At 44.8% G+C, this 20,902-nt stretch overlaps 1 protein-coding gene across 1 annotated transcript in view; it reads left to right on the plus strand.

Moving 5' to 3' along the window:
- Window positions 1-20,659, plus strand: part of LOC142996263 (guanine nucleotide-binding protein G(i) subunit alpha-2-like) — a 41,005-nt gene extending 20,346 nt beyond the window's left edge. The window contains exons 2-9 of the mRNA XM_076147197.1: window positions 11,185-11,227; window positions 13,062-13,203; window positions 14,625-14,785; window positions 17,292-17,420; window positions 18,836-18,965; window positions 19,076-19,229; window positions 19,378-19,588; window positions 19,708-20,659. Coding sequence (XP_076003312.1) covers window positions 11,185-11,227; window positions 13,062-13,203; window positions 14,625-14,785; window positions 17,292-17,420; window positions 18,836-18,965; window positions 19,076-19,229; window positions 19,378-19,568 — 950 coding nt within the window. The 3' untranslated portion in view covers window positions 19,569-19,588; window positions 19,708-20,659. The remainder of the gene's footprint in view (window positions 1-11,184; window positions 11,228-13,061; window positions 13,204-14,624; window positions 14,786-17,291; window positions 17,421-18,835; window positions 18,966-19,075; window positions 19,230-19,377; window positions 19,589-19,707) is intronic.
- Window positions 20,660-20,902: the final 243 nt, after the last annotated feature.

A 20,902-nucleotide genomic window follows, 5' to 3' on the forward strand; every position in this document is an offset into this window, starting at 1 on the left:
TACATTTAGATAAATCAACCTTTCAGCAATTTACTAAGAGCTTTTACCCAAACCAGAGGAAGTAAACAAGTGAATGTTTCCTCTCCTGATATGATCCTGCCTTTTACCAACATGCAGCACAGCGGTGGAGTGCTATACTAATCCGGTTACTGTTAGTGCTTAACTGTTAATTCCTCCTACCTACTGCCTTTTTTGTATACCTCTCTTTGTTGTTTGCGCTGTAAATATTTCCTGTGAAAGTAATTGCATCCCCAACAAGTATGGCCTTAGAGCTTTGCCTCCAGTCTGTCACATGGACTGAGAAGCATAATTGCTCATCATAAAGAGCTTTCAGATGGAGGTGGAAAAGCAGAAGCTTAATCTGAAAGTTGAAATTGCACTGTCAGTGTAAATCAGTCAAACTTCAAGTGAAATGCGGATTTATGTCATCTGCGGCGGCCGTGTAAGGTGGCCTGGCTCTTTCTTGTCTGCGGGCTTCAAGGCGACGACAGTCTCTGATTTTTAGAGGTGTAAGAAGACCAGGCGTAAAAGGCAGCCTTGGTAGCTCTGTCTGCTCTTTGATCGATGACCTTTCTGTTTGGAGTAATTATACCAGACCGGACTAGGAGGTCAGAGACTGTTGATGTGTGTGTGTGCCTGTTGTGCGAGTGTGTGCATGTCCACCTACAAGGGTAAGATACACAAACTGTTGGACTGGTTTAGGAAAAAGAGAGAGCACACAACTTCTACTGTATGTCATTTCATTTGAATGTGGAATGACAATTTATTAGACCAGCATATTCAAAATGCTTCTTTTCATATTTATTCTTGCCACTATGTCTCAACCCAGCGTTAGCTCGTTCCGTCCTGTTCCGCAGCGGATTGCTTGCATTCGACTGCAACAATCCATAATTTAGTGAACCTATTTTCTCCGTCCCTGTGAGTCTGCCTGTGCATCCATACATGTGCACATCTGGGAGAACAAACATGCATACCGACCCATGTATAATGCATCTGCAGTATATTTCTAGGAGCTCATAGCCAAACGTTGCTGTGAGCCCAGGACCACCTGCCTCCAGACCACGGGCTTGATTATTCACATTCAAAACCCAAGCTCTGGACAATTAGAATGTTTTTATTAGCACTCCTTCTGGATCAAACTCATCACACTCAAGCTGCAGCTGTTGTCATTGTGAAGCGCTGAGACCTGTGGGAGAATGTAAGCTCCCGGCTTTGTTTCGGCGCTTGGCATGAGACGGGAGCTGGAAATCTTAATTGTACGGCGAGGTCGCTCCTGGGAGAGCGGTGAGTCGCTCAGGCTTCCTGGCTAACATGAAACAATAGCAGGCAGGAGATGACATCGTGTTTCAGAATTACACACAAGTCCCACACTGGCTGTCTTCAGGGAGCAGTGTGGTAGAAATAAAATGTAAAATTGTGGAAAACTGTGTGTGATGTGTGTGTGTGTGTGTGTGTGTGTGTGTGTGTGTGTGTGTGTTGAATATTTGCCTGTGTATGTATACACAGGTATTGTCTTTCAATCCCCTTTGCCGTCGCAGGTCTTTGTCTCGCTCCAGAGTTCCAGCCTAGGGTCAGAGGTCGAGTAACACAATATCTGACCTCGCCATATGCTCGCAAGACTAAAAACTCTGATTAAATTATATGGAAATAGGCGCCAGAGTCAAGAACAAGGAGCAATAGAGGACATATAGCTTCAAATGGATCCATAGATCCAGCAGAGAGTTTTGTTATGTTGGATTGTTTGATGGCTCTAAGGAGACGTACAGACAAAGTGATCAGTCATATTACTCAAAATTCTAAAAACATGTACTAATAACTAACATACCTAAGCCAGTTGTTGAACAGCCTCTCCCATAATACAGCCTACATCTGTTAGAAAGCCATAAAGTGTTCAGTCCACATGTGATCCCATCCCCCAGCATGCTTTACTGTCTGGGCACTAAATGAATCACCACATTACAGCGTGTTTGCATAATAGTTGGTCATCCTTTATTGGGAAATGGATGGCCTTGTTTATTTGCTTTAAAGTATCTCTGTGGCCAAGGACAACCGGCACCAGATGTCACAGCACATCACACCAAGCTCAGGGTGCTGCAGACTCTTAACACCCTCCTGTCCAATACCCCCCTGATTCCTACAAGCATTTCCATAATCAGCATCAATTATGAATCCATTCCATCTGGCGAGCTGTGATTAGTGCTGCGGGCACTGTAACCGGTCTGACGGACTCTCTCGCTCTCTGTGCTGTCACTCAGCTTCATGGCTGGACTTTAGACCTGATGAAATGAGGTCGGAGAGACAGTTGGACCAAAGCCAAAGACAAAGTGAGCGAGGCCTGGCCTGTGTTATTGCTAGTTCTTTTTTTCATTTCATTTGTAGCCCAGCCAATATCCATATCCAGCATTTGTCCAAATGCTCAATCTCTCTGATTTGCTCTGAGAGCCTGATCGATCGTGGCCTCGCCCCTCACAGTATATATTACACATGCCGTTTCTCCCACCACAACACTGTGAAGCAGACAGTGTGTAGATGTTAACCATCTATTCAGGGATCTGGCTCCACTATTCCTTCGGGGTCTTTAAAGACACGGTTCTTTCCCTCCCCTCCTCTTCTCACTTTCCACTTTCCTCTGTTGTTCCTGTCCTCCTGTCTGCCAAGATTAATGGTTTGCTGTCCCACTCCTCCCAGGTTGCCGTCAACATGTCCCTCTACATGCTCCCTCCCCTTCCTCAGCATTCTGAACTTGACTTTCTCCTTTCACCTCCCTGTAATGCTCCACTTCGACTCTCAATCTCTAAATGTAACTTTCACGTGCCTTTCTCATCCACTGTAGTAGTTGTAGGGAAACACAGATGTTGGACAGTACAGTAGTGTGGACCCAGTCTTATATTCCTATTTACACCTGGACACTACATGCAGATAGCTTGGACTTACAGGATAGTTGTCCCATCATGAAAACACATTCCATTTACACATGAATGCATCTTGATATGAACCCACACTTCATGCTAATAATCCTATAGTCCAGAAGTGCCTAGCGCTCCGTCTGTCCAGCTGAGCCCAGGCATGGAAGGTGGCATCATGTGTAACAGCACACACCCGGTTACCTGCATGACCAACCTTTCTCTCCTCACTTGCTCTTCCTGCCTCCTGTCACCTTCCGTCTATCCCTCTCTCTCTTTCTCTCCCTCTCTCTGTGACACACAAACCCAATAAACGCGGTTGCTCTTCATTGTGTTTGCTATGCAGCTAATAAAACCATGCAGCAATAGCAATAATGGATATCTGAGACGGGCCTCCATTGGCATCAACAAAGCTGTCTCCATCTTGGTTGCTTGTGTCATCTGGCATGTCTGACACGTCTCTCACTGGTCATGCATGTCAGTCTGTCGGTCACCCAGTACTTTGACTCATTCATAAAACAGACAGGATATCCTAGCATTCATACCTTTCCTTCCCTTCATTCCGTCTCCTCTCCCTCCCTACAGGCTACGAAGGAAAACAGGTGCTTCAGAGTAATTACCTGCTCCACATCAGATTAGTCCAACACATGATTTCCTAATTGCTTTAGCAGATCCACTAGGGTTGTGTGTGTGCTTGAATGTTGGGTTTGTATAGGAGGTGTGTTGAATGGGCACAGCGTTGCCAGGGGATTTGGGAAAGAGTGTTTAGGCACTGAGAGAGATCACTGAATAGGGCAAAGCGTGGAGGCACCTCAGAGGGTAAAAAACTACCTTTTAAATGTTGACCTGAGATCCGATGAGATTAGATAGGTGTTTGCTGTTGTTGTCTGTGATTATCTGTCAAAGTCTGCGTTGTTAAAGCAGAATCCACAAAGGGGGAACAGTGCAAAGAGCAGCTTGCTAGCAGGGAGCTGTCACTCAGACCGTTGCTTCCTTTTTTTTCTCTGTGTTCTGCTCCTCACATCCCACAGATGGAGTTCAGAGACATTTTGTTCCAGAGGTCCCAGTAGCCTGTTAGAACATTGAACCTCTCACACACTTGGAAGACTGTTTGGAATGTGTTCAACGTTCTGTTTTAGTGACATTCTGCTCGGCTGTGCTCTTTTACTATTTAATCTCTCTAATGCATACATATGCCTTCACATCACTGTCCTCCTCTTTATTTACCCTTTCTTCCTCAGCATGCACGCCTCAGTAACTCGTCTGTGTAGCATCCTTCACTTCTGAGTGCTGCTGAGGCAAAATGTTTGAGTCTGTCTCGTGCATGATGCCACTGCAGTAATGTTACATAGACTTTCAAACTCTGATCCATTCTCTCCAAGCAAGTGCTCCACAAGGTTGACAAATGATGTTTCTCTCTCTCTTTTCTCCCTCCATCCGCGTCTCTGTCGCCTCACTTTCTCTGATATACAAAGGGTTTCATTTGGGTTTCTCTCGCCTCTCATCTCTGGGCTCTGGCAGCAGTTGTCACTGTGCTGTCCAGACTTGCTCTTTGCCCGAGGCATGGTGGCCATCTGTCGGGAGCGGGGTGAAGCCCCCCATCCCTGTGTGTTAAACAGACTGATATGTGTGCATGTGTGTGTCTGTGTGCACCATTCTGTCTTTATAAGTCCACTTGTGCTGCTTCCATATCTTCCTTGATTGGAGCTGAGAAGAGGAAGTGCTACATGTGTCTCTCAGGGCCCCTGGTCCTCCGGTCTGGAGTCTGGATTGGCAGATTTCTCTGCACTTAGCTGAGGGAACAGGCGGCATTGAGCCACTCACTGTTGGTGTGTAGGAGGCTGAGAAAAGTGGCAGGGAGAGTTTGAGGACTGATGGAAATTGAAAGGAATTAGATAGTAGAATCAAGAGAGTGGGGACCCGGGACACTGACTAGTGAAAAAGGCCGTTTCATTGCATAAGAGGAAGGTCAGACAGGTCGTATAGTGAGGTCGTCTGCTCCCACTGGAACAAAATATTCAATTGGCAAGTGAACTGTAGAGTCTCCACCATCTTCCTGTTCTTTGAGAATCCCATTACTTCCTTTTTCATTGTTTGTACTCCGTCATGCACACACACTGCCTCGACACTTCCACTCGGTATATTTAGTCTACTGTACACTAGTGAGTGTGTGTGTGCTGAGAATTCATAATGTACCTCTCTCTATTTAGAACAGTGAGACCGGAGGGGAAGCAAGAAGAAATGGCATTCAAATGTTTGCAATTGTCACACACACACACACACACACACACACACACACACACACACACACACACACACACACACACACACACACACACACACACACACACTACAGCTGATGTCATGTGATATTCACTCAGCGTAGGACCCAGGATGGCAGAGTTTCCAAATCTCTGTCCTACTGATGTTTGATGTATTCAGGGCATCTGTGTGTGTGTGTGTGTGTGTGTGTGTGTGTGTGTGTGTGGCAGTCTGTAAACAATGATTACTAGTTCTGGGGTATAGAGAAGGGAGTTCCTGTTCCTAAAAGGAATCCATGCTGCTGTATGATGGATTGTTCTCCTTTAATTAAAGTTTTATCTTCCAGTTTTCCACTACTTGCCTTATTTACCACGTCTATATATTCTGTGCTTTATGCCAAATATAGCAGTTCCACGTCTCCCATGCCTGTTTGCTGAGCAGATATGAAGCTCTACATCTTTTTCTATATGTTGTTTTGCAGGACTGAGGTGTCGACAGAAATAGTGACCACTACTGAACTACACACACGCTATCTAATTCATCTGGACACTTAGAAACGTTTGTGGAAACCTGTTGGCGTTCCTCAGACTTGACACTGTGGTCCGCAACGTTTATTGTCTGTCTAAACTCTGATTAACAATAAGTTGCAGCCGCTTCCGTCCCATTGTTTTGCTAGCGGCTTTGAAATGAGATGCTGCGGCCGGCTGAAGCAGTTGTAGATCAGCATCATCCACGCGTCTCCTCCTCTCTGAATGGGGGTGTGTGAGCGGAGTGAGGGTGCAGTGTGAGGTAGTGCTGGTTGGTCCAGGCCTAAATGTCAACAGCAGCCCTGTGTTCTCTGCTTGCAGGGGCTCACACTGCCGCCTTTGTTTCCTGTTTTCACTCCCTCTAGGATGGGTCACACTTGCTCCAAACACATAGATGTTTATCTATCCCCGCATGTGTACTCGCTCACACACACACACACACACACACACCCACAAACGCTGCCAGTGCCTTAATGCTGCGGCTGGCAGGCCTTTTGAAAGCGTTACATCTTAAATGTGATGAGGCAGAATGCTGATGCAATAGTTTGGCACTGAAGGTTGCAGATAGATAAAGAAATGAGTTGATTGTCTGAAACTGTTAATCTGCTGCTTTGGCACAGGACAGTAGGTAGGTAGCCTCCACACACACTGCCAAGTATGACACTCTGCTCTCTTTTAGATCTGAATTCATCATTTAACCCTTTACCTCTGTGAATTATTCCTAAATGACGCAGTGCATCTTTTATTTGACCGTATACAGCGACTATCTCCTTTAGACCATGGACACGTCTCACCCCCATCATGTCTGTGTAATCATGGAACAGAGTGATGAGACACCATCTTCACCTGCATTCATCTCTGTGTCCTTAAATCAGACTAATTGTTGCCGATAGAGCACTTGACACCAAACAGCAAGTCACTAAGACTCCCTGTAGAAATGTTTTGCTCATTTTAACTTTGTATTCTATCCTGAGCTTAACAACAAGTGCCAGGGTTTCTTTTCGCTAAGGCAGGTTCACTAAAGAAATGGAACTATGTTGGTAACCTTGGCAAAATGATGTTCCACTGTTGAATAAAAGAATAATGAGATTATGGGAACAAGTTGCAAAACCCTGTTGTGTGTGTTCATGTCAGCTGGTGAAGTTCAGTAAGATGTGAAGATGAACTGACAGGATGCTTATGTGGCGTTAATGCTAGAGTTTGTCAATGTCCAATGAATCCAAATCCTATTTAATGGAATATGTCTACATTTCACAAACATCAATCATTTTGTGCGGGGTTCTCCTGTGGTGTGTGTGTGTGTGTGTGTGTGTGTGTGTGTGTGTGTGTGTGTGTGTGTGTGTGTGTGTGTGTGTGTGTGTGTGTGTGTGTGTGTGTGTGTGTGTGTGTGTGTGTGTGTGTGTGTGTGTGTGTGTGTGTGTGTGTGTGTGTGTGTGTGTGTGTGTGTGTGTGTGTGTGTGTGTGGGGCAGCGTGCGTCATCTATTATGGTAGCAAGTCCAACATGGAGGCTCTGAGTCCAGCACGGCTGCCACAGATGTTTGGAATCATTTTGACTCTCAAAAACAAAAGGACACAAGCGGGAAATGATGCATTTCAGAAGAATAGCCCGGTCACAACACAACAACCCTTTGACAAAAGCTAACTCTGATGATGGAAAGCGTGTGTGGAGACTCCAACCAAAGCAAATAATGGTAGAAGATTATGTCACTGGAAAGCTGCCCTCTTCCTCACATTGGGCCCCAAAAATAACAGAGCCCATCGCTATTTTTACCTGCAAAGATATACACCATTACATCATTACAGTGTCGTGGACAGTGAGTGTTTCAGAAACCTGCTGAAGGTACTGGAACCAGAGTATTCTGTGCTGTACCCTGCAGCTACCTGTTTGCTCAGTAGCATCCCTACTTGTGTTTATTCCTTCCCAGCTCGGCCCCCAGCCAGCTCCCCTCTCACCCCCAAACAAGGACAGGTGCTCAATTATAGCTACCAATGTGAGTCTTAATGAAGCAGAGAGCGCAGAGATGGATGGGCTCCTCTTTGACTCAATTACAAATACGAGTCATGTCCTTTTTATTTTAATGAAATGAATGGAACCACCGAGCGCCCTGACAACAACACACCTTGTTTTCAATAACTTGTGTGAGTCAAAGGCCACCTGTGACTTCATTAAAAGTTTGTTCTCCCAAGTGCCAATGTTGCCTACGCCATGAAGCTACCTATTACTATAGAAGGAGTCATTTGCTCTTACCGTAACCATCATTTCACTTGATTGTGCTGCTGTTAATGACTCTCACCATGACTCCATCCATCCAGGGTCGGGCCCTGGGTCAGGCTTGCTACAGCCTTGTCACTCTGGCACCTATTTAGTGAACATCCGTGTTGGTTCTCTCTATCTGTCTTACTGTAAACCATGACCTTTTTAAGTATCTAAATGATGATGGGAGAGGTGAAGTAATGGTGACAGACGTACAGAAGCCCACTCACTGAAACGCACTTGGAATCTGAACACAGTGTTCTTTCTTTCCACCCTCTGCCTCGTTTTTTTCTCCTCATTCTCTTAATTTTAGAAAGTCCAAATCTCTGCCATGAGTCAAACGCAACCACAGCTGTCTTCCACTTTGCCCCGTTGCTAGGCAGTGAGCGGTATTTATTTTCCTCCAAATTCTGGAAATCTTTTCATCTGGGTCTGGTTCCTTAGTGTCTTGGTCAAATAGTTCAGTCAAATACTGCTGTTAGGAGTATTTAAGTACTGCAGGACAAAAGGGCTTTTCTTCTGCGGTTCTTGTTTGAATGGAAAGTGGCTGAACCCACAATGGACCTGGAAGTATTTAGACGTAATAAATATTGTGCAGTTTGGCCTTGGTTTATGCACAACGGGGGGAAAAAAGATATGTTCAAGAAACCACTGATGGATGATAAGAAGAAAAGCTGTGTGCAGAACATGTGAGAAGGAGTCGAGCTACAGTGCAGACACAAGTCATTAGAGCAATCATCTCAAAGATATAAGTACTAGGCTACAAGCTAAAGCTTATACAATGCTTCATCCCACGTACCGGTCTGAGAGGTGAAACCCCTGTGGTTGGATTTTCCTTGACAGTGTGTGTGTGAGAGAGAAGCTTTGTCTGTTCATCGTGCAGGGGGCGGTAAACACTGTCCGTTTCCACAAACAGCATGTTTGGAAAGTACAGTACTTGTATGAAAGAAGTGTGGTTGTGTATGTGTGTGAGTGTGTGAGTGTGTGTGTGTACATGCAGCTGTAGGGCTGAGCCTTCGTTACAGTCATAGTGATAATGCAGTATTGACCACGGATCAGGTGAAGGATGTGCCAGGGTTGGGCTCCATCAGACCCACAGACTCCCCTCTCCTCACCAAACCACAGCTCACTGTTACTGCCCCAATCTGCCCCAACACACAACAACCGCTCCTCCATCATCCTAAAGCACATTCCCTTGGAGGGTTGTTTCACTAAGTTTAACCATGTGTGTGTTTCATTCAAATCATTTCATTGTAACCTGGATTACTGCAGCAACAGAGTAACCCCCCCCCCCCTCACATTAAAGTTATTCTAAGAGAATGAGAAGCATAACTTGTAGGCAAAACATTGGAATTTCAAACAGATTTGACATGCTCAGTCACACACACACACCTAATCAGAGTCTTGAAGTCAGACACACACACGGGCACAGGGTCCATTGTGTTTATAGTGTACCCTAAACGGAACTACTGCCTTCTTGTTCATCAAAACAACACTTTCACTCAAGTATGTGCATAACTTTACCTCCTAGCAAGTTCAAGTTCAGTGGGCAAACTCCAAAGGCCATGTTTACTACTATCGTGTGTGTGTGTGTGTGTGTGTGTGTGTGTGTGTGTGTGTGTGTGTGTGTGTGTGTGTGTGTGTGTGTGTGTGTGTGTGTGTGTGTGTGTGTGTGTGTGTGTGTGTGTGTGTGTGTGTGTGTGTGTGTGTGTGTGTGTGTGTGTGTGTGTGTGTGTGTGTGTGTGTGTGTGTGTGTGTGTGTGCGCGCCACATCAGTGTATTCTCAGGTCTATGAACTCTGTGTTGTGGCAGCCTGGCTCCATACTCACATACCTGCGGCCGAGCCACAGAGGCTCCAGGGGCACAGTCCACTCGTTTCTGATCTCGGCCTCTCCCTTCTCATGTGGGAGTGCGAAATTAATGATTATTCATTTCTCTGTCATTGATGAACACTGTATGAATCCATTTGTTAAATGATCAACATTGAGCCATCTTTACTTTAGTGCTTCAGATAGAATTCCATTTCAAACCTCCTCAGGTTGGGGTCAGTACATGTTTGACCTGGCACATGTGATTCATAGGCAGGTAGGATTCAAGCTCCAATTCGACAAATGATTAGATTTCCAGTGAATGGAGTGGAGTGTGCTCAATTTCATAGAATCTGCCTGCCGCTGCCCGTCACCAGGATGTAGAGATGGGCTGAGTAGTGGGAGTGCTCTCCACATGACGAACTGAATAATGCAGTTGCTCCATCATGTCGGGTCATAAGGCCCATGTATGTTGTTCATGTTTTGCTTTAGTGACATCTCCTCCTATACCACAATACACACAGAGAACCTTGCTGGAAGGCTGCGTTGAACACTTGCTCAGACTGACGGACCATATGTCCTCTCGCTCGCCTATTCTGAGCTCATAAACCATGAAGGAGTTTGGGTTGACAGCTGTCTTTTGATTCTATCTTAGCTGATTCCTACCCCGGGGGCTTCACAGTGAATGTCTGTGTGTGTGTAGTGGTGTATTTTCGGCAAGGGTCACAGCAGAAAGACTTCACCTTAGGCCAGTATGAGTGGAAAGTGCAGTGACTGTCACCTCCGGGTGTGTTTCTGTGTGTGTAGTGTTAGATTCCTCGTGGCAGATGAGCTCTCTTGGCTTCCCCAGGGCTGTGAGAATAAACACAGCAGTGGATAAGTAAAGTCCATATCCTGTCTGTGAAAGACATCTCCATTTAAAATGTGAACCATAACAAACTGCCTCGTCTCAAAGGCAAAAGAAGGCGAAGGAATGTTAGGAAGGTAGTGGGAGGATGAAGAGGCTGTGGTCCTGCTGAGGGTGAGACAGGGTGGGGAGACAGGGTGGGGTACTGCTGTTATGAAAGGACAAAGATGGAGCTGTATGAGAGGAGGGAGGGTTGACTTTAATAGGCCAACCAGACCTTGTGTAGCATGTTGGATAAGATGTTTCAGTTCATTAACAGGGTCTTAAGTTACCAACCTCAATGTTAAGTTGGACCAGCAGAAGTCAAACAATAAGAGAGAGAGAGAGAAACGGTCTGGCTCAAGATGAGGAGAGCAGAGCTGTGTTATGGAGCTGCAGCCCGGGCTGGGAGGGTGAAGGAGGAGGGGGGGAGAAAGAAAGACGAGGGCCCAGATGTGCGACTGCCCTGCAGGCTGCCTGTTTACATTTCTCTGCTAATGGGAGCGTATTTTTAACCTCTGCCTGTTTTTGTTCCCTCTGCAGGTGCTGGAGAGTCAGGGAAGAGCACCATTGTGAAGCAGATGAAGTGAGTGACTGCATGTTGTTTTCCTCTCATTACATCTGACAAATTAACATGAAATACTGGGCACAAGTTAAAGTTTATGGAGTCCTTTAATGGGACTCACCTGGTATAATGTGATTATATGCTATGTCATTCTCTTAATAGACGATTCCATATAAAATTGAGGTTACTCGCCTTTAAGTGCCTGATTTGATGATTCCATGTTACAATTAAAATACAGTTTAGGTGAGAATCGACACACACACATGGACACACACCTGCCAATATGATACACTTCTATACAACGGTAAATACATTCAGTTGGCCAAAACTGTGCCTGCTGGTCTTCTTGTTAAACAGAGGTTTTCATATTCTGCACAGGCCTAATTGCCTTCCTTATGCATTATTGAGCCTTTTCTCAACATTTTCCATCATAGGATGTAGCTTGTTTCTCAAATGAGGAGTCCCAGCAGAGACCATAAGGGAGCGCTGAGGGAAGCATGCACATGTCAGCGTCCTTAGCTGTAACCTCTTCACATTTCTTATACAATACAGCTACATTTCATCTGAAGGATCTGGGAATCATCCTATAACATTAGCTAGTCCTTGTGAAATGTTTGTATCTATGACAAGGCCGAGTCTTGTTTACCTTCTCCGTGCAGCTTGGATACACATGGATGTTCCTCCTCTGATAATTGCGTTCTCTTGTTGGCTGATAAGTATAGAGTGTGGCCCAGTTAGCTGGACCCTCCTTGGCCCAGGACCAGTGGGCTGGAAATAGGCCACGCTAATGCAGGCAATGAATGCATAGTCAACATTAAGCAAAAACTAAGAAGTAAGCCAACCGTTGAGTGATTGATCAGAGTGTTTGCTGTGTGCACGACTGCATCCATATGAATACGACTGCTGTGTGACAGAGTGAAGGTCTACACATGGACCATGGCGGGGTTAATGCTTCCCTATGAGCTCTATCCATGTGCATGTCTTACTCTGTGTTGTTACCCTCGATCAGAATAAAGGTAACAGTACGGTGTAGAGGGCGGGGCTATATGTGTAGCTCCTCCCTTGATGTTTGTCAGGCATCAGTGTGTTCTCAGAATAAAGTGATTATTCTGGACTCTTACTGCCCAGCTATGCCTCATCCACAGGAGCCTGAAGCCTGAAGCCAAATGTTAGATTTGAAGGAAATAAGTTGAACAGCAGTGTTGCAAAGCAAAGTGAAGTTTGCAAAGCGCTTCACAAACCAGACAGAAATACTTTGATCCAACCGTTAAATGTTAGGATGATGGAAAAAACAACACAGGGGGCTTTCAGTTCTTATTGGCTGTGCTCCTCTTTCTCAGTGGGCTCACTTGCATTTTAATGAGGTCTCATTCAGCACAGCACACAACAAATGAGCATCCTGGCTGAGGGACCGGCCTCGGGGCTGTGACCAACCAGGGGAGATGGTTCTGTTTGGTTTACAGCTCAGCAGCTCCTGTCAGATCCTTTTGCTTTTCCAACCACATGCCTCATTCTGTCTCTTGCTTGCTCCAACAGCAAGTAAATATTTGTTTTAGTATCCTCCAGCTGAGGGATACAAAAAACCCAGAATATTGTTGGAACCTCAGCCCAGATTTTCCCTGTTTTCTGAATATTCACACACAGTATCAGACACATCTACACAATCCGTCTGCAGAGATGACTTTACCCTGCACAGTGGATTAAGGCCCTGCTGAACAATGAATATAGAACACTAGATGAGTTATAGCATCTCTCCAAGTGCAGTGTTACCTTTTTCTCATATTTATGTAACTAACATTGATCACAATGGGAATCTAGCATTAATCTCCTCATGCTTGTTGTTGTTTGTGCTCAGGATCATCCATGAGGACGGATACTCAGAAGATGAGTGTAAGCAGTACAGAGCAGTTGTCTACAGCAACACAATCCAGTCCATCATGGCCATCATCAAAGCCATGGCCAACCTCAAGATTGACTATGAGGAAGCTGCAAGAGCGGTAAGTCTCTCACAGCAGAGTTCAAGCTGACACGTCTGAATGAATGTGAAGAAAAGGAAATGAGATGATGTTTATACTTCTACCTGAGAGGAAACGGCAAAACGTGATAATACTGATCGGCAACTCTCATCTCAAGTGTAATGAGATCATTCCTACCATGCTGTGCTGAGCATCATAGTTAACCTGCCTGTCGCCTAGCAACGTGAGCCATGAGGAATTTTTCATTATGACATCTTCACATTTTCATTATTTGCATGGCCTTTCTTCATCAATTTTTGATAGAAATTCCCGTACCTTCCTCCCAGGCTGGATGCTTTTACTATTTAATCACCGATGCCTTGTCCAGTGTATTACCTGTACATTTGTATAGATTATGGAAACAAGTTACATAAAGTAGTCTGGATCAAATCCCCTGGGGCTTTAAAGAGGAAGGAGTAGCTTAAGACATAAATTAACCACAGGGAACCTATTAAAGTGTAGCATAGCATAATATAGCTGTCCCAAGATATAATCTCTACTGCTCTGCCTCCATCTCGACCATCTATGTCTCCCTGAGGAGTTGAGCCATCTGAGTTAATGCTGCTGAATAATTCCTCTGTCAGGGTGCAGCTTTCACTTCCTACTAAGCAATGGAGTGCGGGGCTAGCAGTTGCATTAAGACGGACTCCTGCCGGGCCGTGTATATTGTGTTTCTGCACGTATGGGTGCTCTGGAGAAACAGAGCAGATCTGCCATCCTGCAGGGCACCACCCGAGGAGACGCATCACAGAATGAAACTGCAGGGATTGCTTACAGGAGGGAGGAGAGAATGCCATTTCATTCACTGTGGAGCTGTCGTCGTGCAAACGGGCTCCACGTCTTCCCTCCTCACAGATCATCTCAAAGATCATCTTTCAAAGTAATAGAAGATGAAGCACAGTCTGTCAACTCCTACATCAAAGTCAATTTGAGTAATTATGTTTGGCTTGATAGAATGTGGGGGAAATAGAGACGGCCATGCTGCGCTCACTTTTACACTCAATTAAAATGGATTCCATAGAAACACAGATGCTAAAATTATCATTTATTTCTTTTAATCTGTTTCTGCCTGGATGCTGCATATGGAATGTTGCCACAACAAAACCTCAGACTGGAATATGAAGTAAAGCAACAGTCAATATGTTCCATGTGTTAGAGATATTGTTGTTTGTCATTCGGCTCTTCTTGATGACCTTTATTCTGAAAGAGTAAAGGTGGTTTCATCCTGAAGTCAACAAACTGGCCAATGCTAAACATCAACAAGGTCTTTCTCTCTGCCAACATGACATAAGTTACACGTCAAGATATAAATGAATTGTAGTTCAACCCAACAATCCAGACCATAAGATCTTAATGTATTGTTTGTGTTTGCATTTGTGTGTGTGTGTGTCTCGCCTCGTCAGGATGATGCCCGCCAACTGTTTGCCTTGTCGGCAGCAGCGGAGGAGCAGGGCATCCTGCCAGAGGACCTGTCCAACGTCATCCTACGACTGTGGGGCGATGGCGGCGTCCAGAGCTGTTTCACACGCGCACGCGAGTACCAGCTCAACGACTCGGCAGCCTAGTGAGTTGCTCCCTTGCTTTAACCCAACAGTAACACAATGATTACCGCGGATCATTGTGAAGAAGCATTGTGACCGCACTTTCAAAATCTCCTCCAACTCATTCAGACTTCCTAAGACACTATCCTCTGATGCTTAATGAGCCGCTCTGCACCAAGCACACAATGACAATATTATTTCCCGTCTTGCAGAAGCCAGTCTACACACACTCCTCCCTCTGCTGAGCCATATTGGCATGTACCTCAGTGATTAGCACAAAGGAAGGAGCCCAGTATTATGACTGATGAGACAATCAGCAGCCATTAATCAGCACAGACCTCCTATTCATACAGGGTTTCTCCTCCGCCAGCCTCTTGGTGCATGGACTCCTGTGTGTGTGTGTGTGTGTGTGTGTGTGTGTGTGTGTGTGTGTGTGTGTGTGTGTGTGCTCTATATAACCTGCAGAGCCTTTGCGAGTGTTAAAAAATGTAAAAACCACATTCAAGCATTAGCAGATATTTCCTTAACAACCCAACTTCCCAAAACATGCAACCATTACAACAGCGAGCACTTGACTTTGCTTTTATGAGATGAAAGGTCAGTAAATGTTTTCTTGCAGCATTTCCTGTCTGTAATCTTTCTCTTATTTGAACCTCAAGCTTTTAAGCAGATATTTAAAAAGGCCAGCTCTGACTCTGAACTCTAACCCTATGGAAGCCCGGTGATTAATGATGAAGACGTTGGTGTTTTGTGTAACCAGCAGCTTCCATGTTTCTCTCGGGTCGTGCTGCCGGTCTGCAGCTCTCTCAGCTCAGAGCTTTATTGCCTCAATGACCCTCATCCCTAAGTGTTCCATTTGTTAGCCACATTGTTATAATGTAACCATGTAATAGTACGGAGAGCACGAAGTACAGGTGAGAGGCTGTCGGCGAGAGGTGAGAGATCATCACGTTGATCCAGAGGGACGCATTAACGCTCTGAAATCAGAATCCAGAGTCTCCAGCTCCCTGAGCAGAAAGTACTGCATTGATTTCTGTTCAATACTCCAGGGCTTGGAAATACTATGACACATCCGGAACGTGCTATAATCCCCTCTGCAGCGTCTCACAGGTGACTGCTTTGCAGTTAAGATGGCATTTGCAGGTAACTTCCATCGGGACAGAGATGTGCTACCCGGTGTAATCATAACGTATTCATCCGGACTTCACAGCTCTTATTAAAGCCGTTATGTTGCTGAGAATAGGCTCGGTGTTCCAACACATCAAGAGAATCTGCTGCTGTATAAACCCTGTCTGAGGGAGAGAGGGAGAGAGAGAGAGAGGGGGGGGAGAGAGAGAGCGCGTACAACTCATAGTAACAGGAACCACTCCTCTTTCATCGATTTGATCCAGAAGAATGTGTACTGTGCACTTTAAAAACATCAATGGTTCCTGCAGCCACTACACAGACGGATAAAGACACAGTCCTTAATGTTGTAATTGCTTGTGTACAATACGTGAAGGCTGTGAGATGACCCTCAGAGTCCCTGCCTGGTTGTGGAACAGCACAGGTTACCATGGTGCTGAGGTAACGTCTGTGGAAGAACTTTGACATGATTCTAATTTGTCCTTTGATAAATATGCAGTGTGATTAAACACCTGAGAGTAGGTTGAAGCCTTGTGGCATGTTGCGGTGTTGCAGATGTTGCCTTGTGCACCAGATTGCTCTTTGTTATACAGCATTGTGTAATGTATTTAAGATTGTATCATCGTCTATGAAGCCCCTTAAGTAGTCTATCAGGCCTGCAGGTCTGAGAGGGCAGATGGCTTATTCTGCTTGTGTTTGCAGGCAGGCAGAAACACACACACACACACACACACACACACACACACACACACATACACACACACACACACACACACACACACAGTTGTCAGTCATTGTTGTTGGAATGACCACAAAGTGCCCTCTAATGGAGCCACAGGCTGTTTCTTGTAAACAGTTCAAACTAATCAAACTAAGGAGACAGTTTGGTAAACAAAGCACAGGGACCCTGGCTTTAAACAAATTCAATATTTAAAACATTGATTTCTTTTCTCTCCATGTCATTCTGCTGTTTCTATTCTTTTTTAATAAACCAAAGGGAAGAGCTTGTACATATTATTCTGATCATAGAGCTCAGTGAACTCCCCTCACTGCTGTTAAGGCTCTCAAAGGGGAATTAAAAAAAGATGCCCCAGTTCTTTTTTCTTTTTTTTCGAGAGGTTACGCATATTAAGATGCTCAGAAAGATATTTACTAATAAAAAGTTTCCTGTTATTAGAATACCCCAAAATATCTCTATCAGCAATTTAAATATGAAGAACCAAACCCAGCACACGACTTACAGAGCTGCTACAGAGCTGCTACAGAGCTGCTACAGAGCTGCTACAGAGCCCTACTGGAGGCTCTACTGTATTCCTCACCTCTATGGGAGACACTTTAACACAGCACCTTTCCTTCAGTGTTGTTACCAAAACGTGTGACTGTGTGTGTGTTTGTGTTCATCAGTTACCTGAACGACCTGGGGAGGATAGCCAAGTCAGACTACATCCCCACACAGCAGGACGTGTTGCGGACTCGAGTGAAGACCACCGGCATCGTGGAAACACATTTCACCTTCAAGGACCTGCACTTCAAGTTAGTCACCTTTAACCTGCACGTCTTCATGTTTTGCTAAAAGGGTTTTCGTGTGTGTGTGTGTGTGTGTGTGTGTCCCTTTACTAAAAAGTCTATATTTAGTCAGCAATTTGTAGAGCAGTGGTGAAGTTGCTGTCTTGTTGAGTGTAAGATCTCTGCGTGCCTCTGGGGAGCTCCACACACAACACACACACATACACACACCCCTAACACAGAAACGGGAGAGGAGCAAAGTAGAAGCTTGTCACAGCTGGGGGCTGGAGTGTCAGCGGCTCGGTTGCATCACCACTTTACTGCACTGGAGAGAGAAACAACGCAGTGAGAGCAAACCGGAGAAATGACAAATGAAGAGGAGAGTAACTGGCTTCACCTCAGTTTTCACTCATGTGGCTCATGTGCTGTGTTTTCTTTGAGTATAGATGTCTATTGTGTTTGTGAGGATGATGTGATATTGGCCAGTGTGATTATGAAACCTGCAGAGTGTAAGCAGCTCTCAGACGGCACACACTGTACTGGTGTCTGCTGGAGACATTTGGCAAATGGCTGATGATGAAACTGTAAGATATCCAACCCAAAATGTTTCCCTTCGCTGTGGTGACTCCATCAAAGCTGTGTGTGTGTGTGTGTGTGTGTGTGTGTGTGTGTGTGTGTGTGTGTGTGTGTGTGTGTGTGTGTGTGTGTGTGTGTGTGTGTGTGTGTGTGTGTGTGTGTGTGTGTGTGTGTGTGTGTGTGTGTGTGTTCTGAGCCTGTGTAATGTTTATGTCTTACCACAATCTAGTCTCTGTAGGGTAATAAAGCTAATCCAGCGTGCCTATGTTGACCTTCAGCTCATGTACGGGGTGTTCACGTTGATTTCACAGTTTAGACTAACACACTCTTTACTGACTCTGTACTGTGTGTGTGTCATTGTTCTGATACCTAAAGCTTCCTCTAACTTTCTACATGTTTCCACCAAAATCTGCACAGTAGCAACGGCTTAGCGTAAAGAATGAAGGGCTGTGTGAAACGTTATATCAGTCTGAGATACTTAAACTCCTGTGACTTCAGCTGCTTTAGCTCTGCCATCAGGAGCGTTCCCTCTCAGTCAGCTAGGTACACGCCATCTTCATGAATAAGTCATGTTGGCTCGTGGTAAACAACCTGCCACCATGACTCAACCTGTCTTAAAGCGGCTGTTACCACAGCAACCGCACTGTGCTAAAATGCCAACAAGTGCCAGTGAAAGGATGAAGCGCTCGGTGCCTTGCTCTGCCCTGATGAGAGTGTGAGCACCAGAGGGAAGGGTGTGAGAGCAAGAAGGGGGGAGGGGCTCTTCCCTTTTCGTCTAGCGTTAAATGTGCTTAGTCACTATTCTACTGTTGTTGGAGAAGTTGTGTGTGGGCCTGCTCTCTGATGTTAATGCCCTCTGTGTGCAGGATGTTTGATGTTGGAGGCCAGAGGTCGGAGAGGAAGAAGTGGATCCACTGCTTTGAGGGAGTCACAGCCATCATCTTCTGTGTGGCCATGAGCGCTTATGATCTGGTCCTGGCTGAGGATGAGGAGATGGTGAGTCCTGAGCAACCGGCTGGTTGGTCCGTCAATCATTTCAAACGTTGAGGTGTGTGAACTGTGCCTCACTTCACCTTAAACTCCACGTTTCTGCCTGTGCCACTCAGAACCGGATGCACGAGAGCATGAAGCTCTTTGACTCCATCTGCAACAACAAGTGGTTCACCGAGACATCCATCATCCTCTTCCTCAACAAGAAGGACCTGTTTGAGGAGAAGATCAGCCACAGCCCTCTGACCATCTGCTTCCCAGAGTACTCTGGTACAGAAGGAGCAATCTCAGTACACACACATACACATACACACACACACACACACACACAGGCCAGTCACATTCATATCCAGCACACCATTCTGCATGATCATACCTCAGACTTATGGAGCTCTTCTTACTCTCTTGTGTTCCTCAGGCCCTAACAAATACGAGGAGGCCCAGGCTTACATCCAGACCAAATTTGAGGATCTGAACAAGAAGAAGGACACCAAGGAGATCTACACCCACTTCACCTGCGCCACCGACACCAAGAACGTGCAGTTTGTGTTCGACGCAGTCACCGACGTCATCATCAAGAACAACCTGAAGGACTGTGGTCTCTTCTAGAGTCCCAAGTCAGAGTCAGGGTGAGAGGAGAGAGGAGAGAGGAGAGGCTCATGTATCACAGCTCTGTTAGCCATGGAAGTGAAGGTCTTGTTGAATAACCGCTTTGTGTTTGTGTTTTTGTGTGCGTTTGTCTCATTAGATTACTTGAAGTGTTGCGACGACCAGAACGATGGAGGGGAATATACACATGAATCATGAATGACTGCACTGGCCAACCACGATTTCTGCTTTGATCTGCTTTTTATAAAGATACCTGAGAGACTGAGAACTCAAGGCGGCTTTGCAGAATTTCATTGATCTGATCCAGTTGCTCGTATTTGTTTAACTCTTTTGGGCTATGACCACAAATCAACATTTATTATTGTATTTTTTGTTTGTTTTTGTCGTTCATTTTCTTTATTTTCAATTACTAGAGGAGGCAAAGGAAACTCTTTTTTTTTTTTATATCAGTGCATCCATTTTACGTTAGAATTTCTGATGTGCAAATTATTAAACTTTTAATCACATGAAGCTTATTTTATAAGAGAAGCAGCACAGGCACGGGAAGTAAAATATGATTGATTAAAGTAAAGTGCTTTTTTAAAAATAATGTTTACATAAGTTCATCACTCATAGCCAAACCGTATATTGTCCTGCATGACCGAAGAGTAGCTCTGTAATCACACAGCTGATGATCTAACATTCCTACAAAAATCAAATTTCGGAAAAAAAAAAATAAAAAAAAAATAAAAAAAGCAGAGGAAGAAAAAAAAAAACCACATCACACATTAGAGGGTAATCACAGCAAAATTCTAACAGATATGTAAAGTATGTGTGTACCTAACATTCTTTTCTAGTACATTTCCATGTCTGTTGCAGTATTTTTGTGCCTTGACTTCTGTTTACAAACGATTCCTTGATATGCTTTCAGTCCTGTTTGACCTACTGTGCGCCTGTATTTTTCTTCCATCTTCTGCCTAGCACCTATAAATATAACGTGATATTAATGAGACGGAATCTAATTGAGTAAAAAAGGTTAGTGTTTTTGGTAAATATTAAAATGCTTTAAAGTACTATATGATTTAATTTAAATAAACGTAGAGATCACCTGACTCTTGTACACTGTTTTTACTCCTTTTTTTCACTTTTTTTTAACGGTTCAGACTGATTTCAAGTTCCATGTCCACGTCCCTGAAACTGCATAGAAAGAGAGTGTAGTAGTTTAGGTATACAGTATATAGGTTGAATCCAAGTCTTTTAGGTTTTTGCAGGAGGTCCAGGAGTCTGTCCATCTGGATCTCGAGCTTTTCCATCAAATCTGTGAATTTAGAGGCATTAAAATAAGCAAATTCTAC

This window comes from Genypterus blacodes, unplaced genomic scaffold, assembly GCF_046128005.1.
Source record: "Genypterus blacodes isolate CSIRO-AG114 ecotype Tasmania unplaced genomic scaffold, CSIRO-AGI_Gbla_v1 ptg000037l_1, whole genome shotgun sequence".
Classification (NCBI taxonomy): domain Eukaryota; kingdom Metazoa; phylum Chordata; class Actinopteri; order Ophidiiformes; family Ophidiidae; genus Genypterus; species Genypterus blacodes.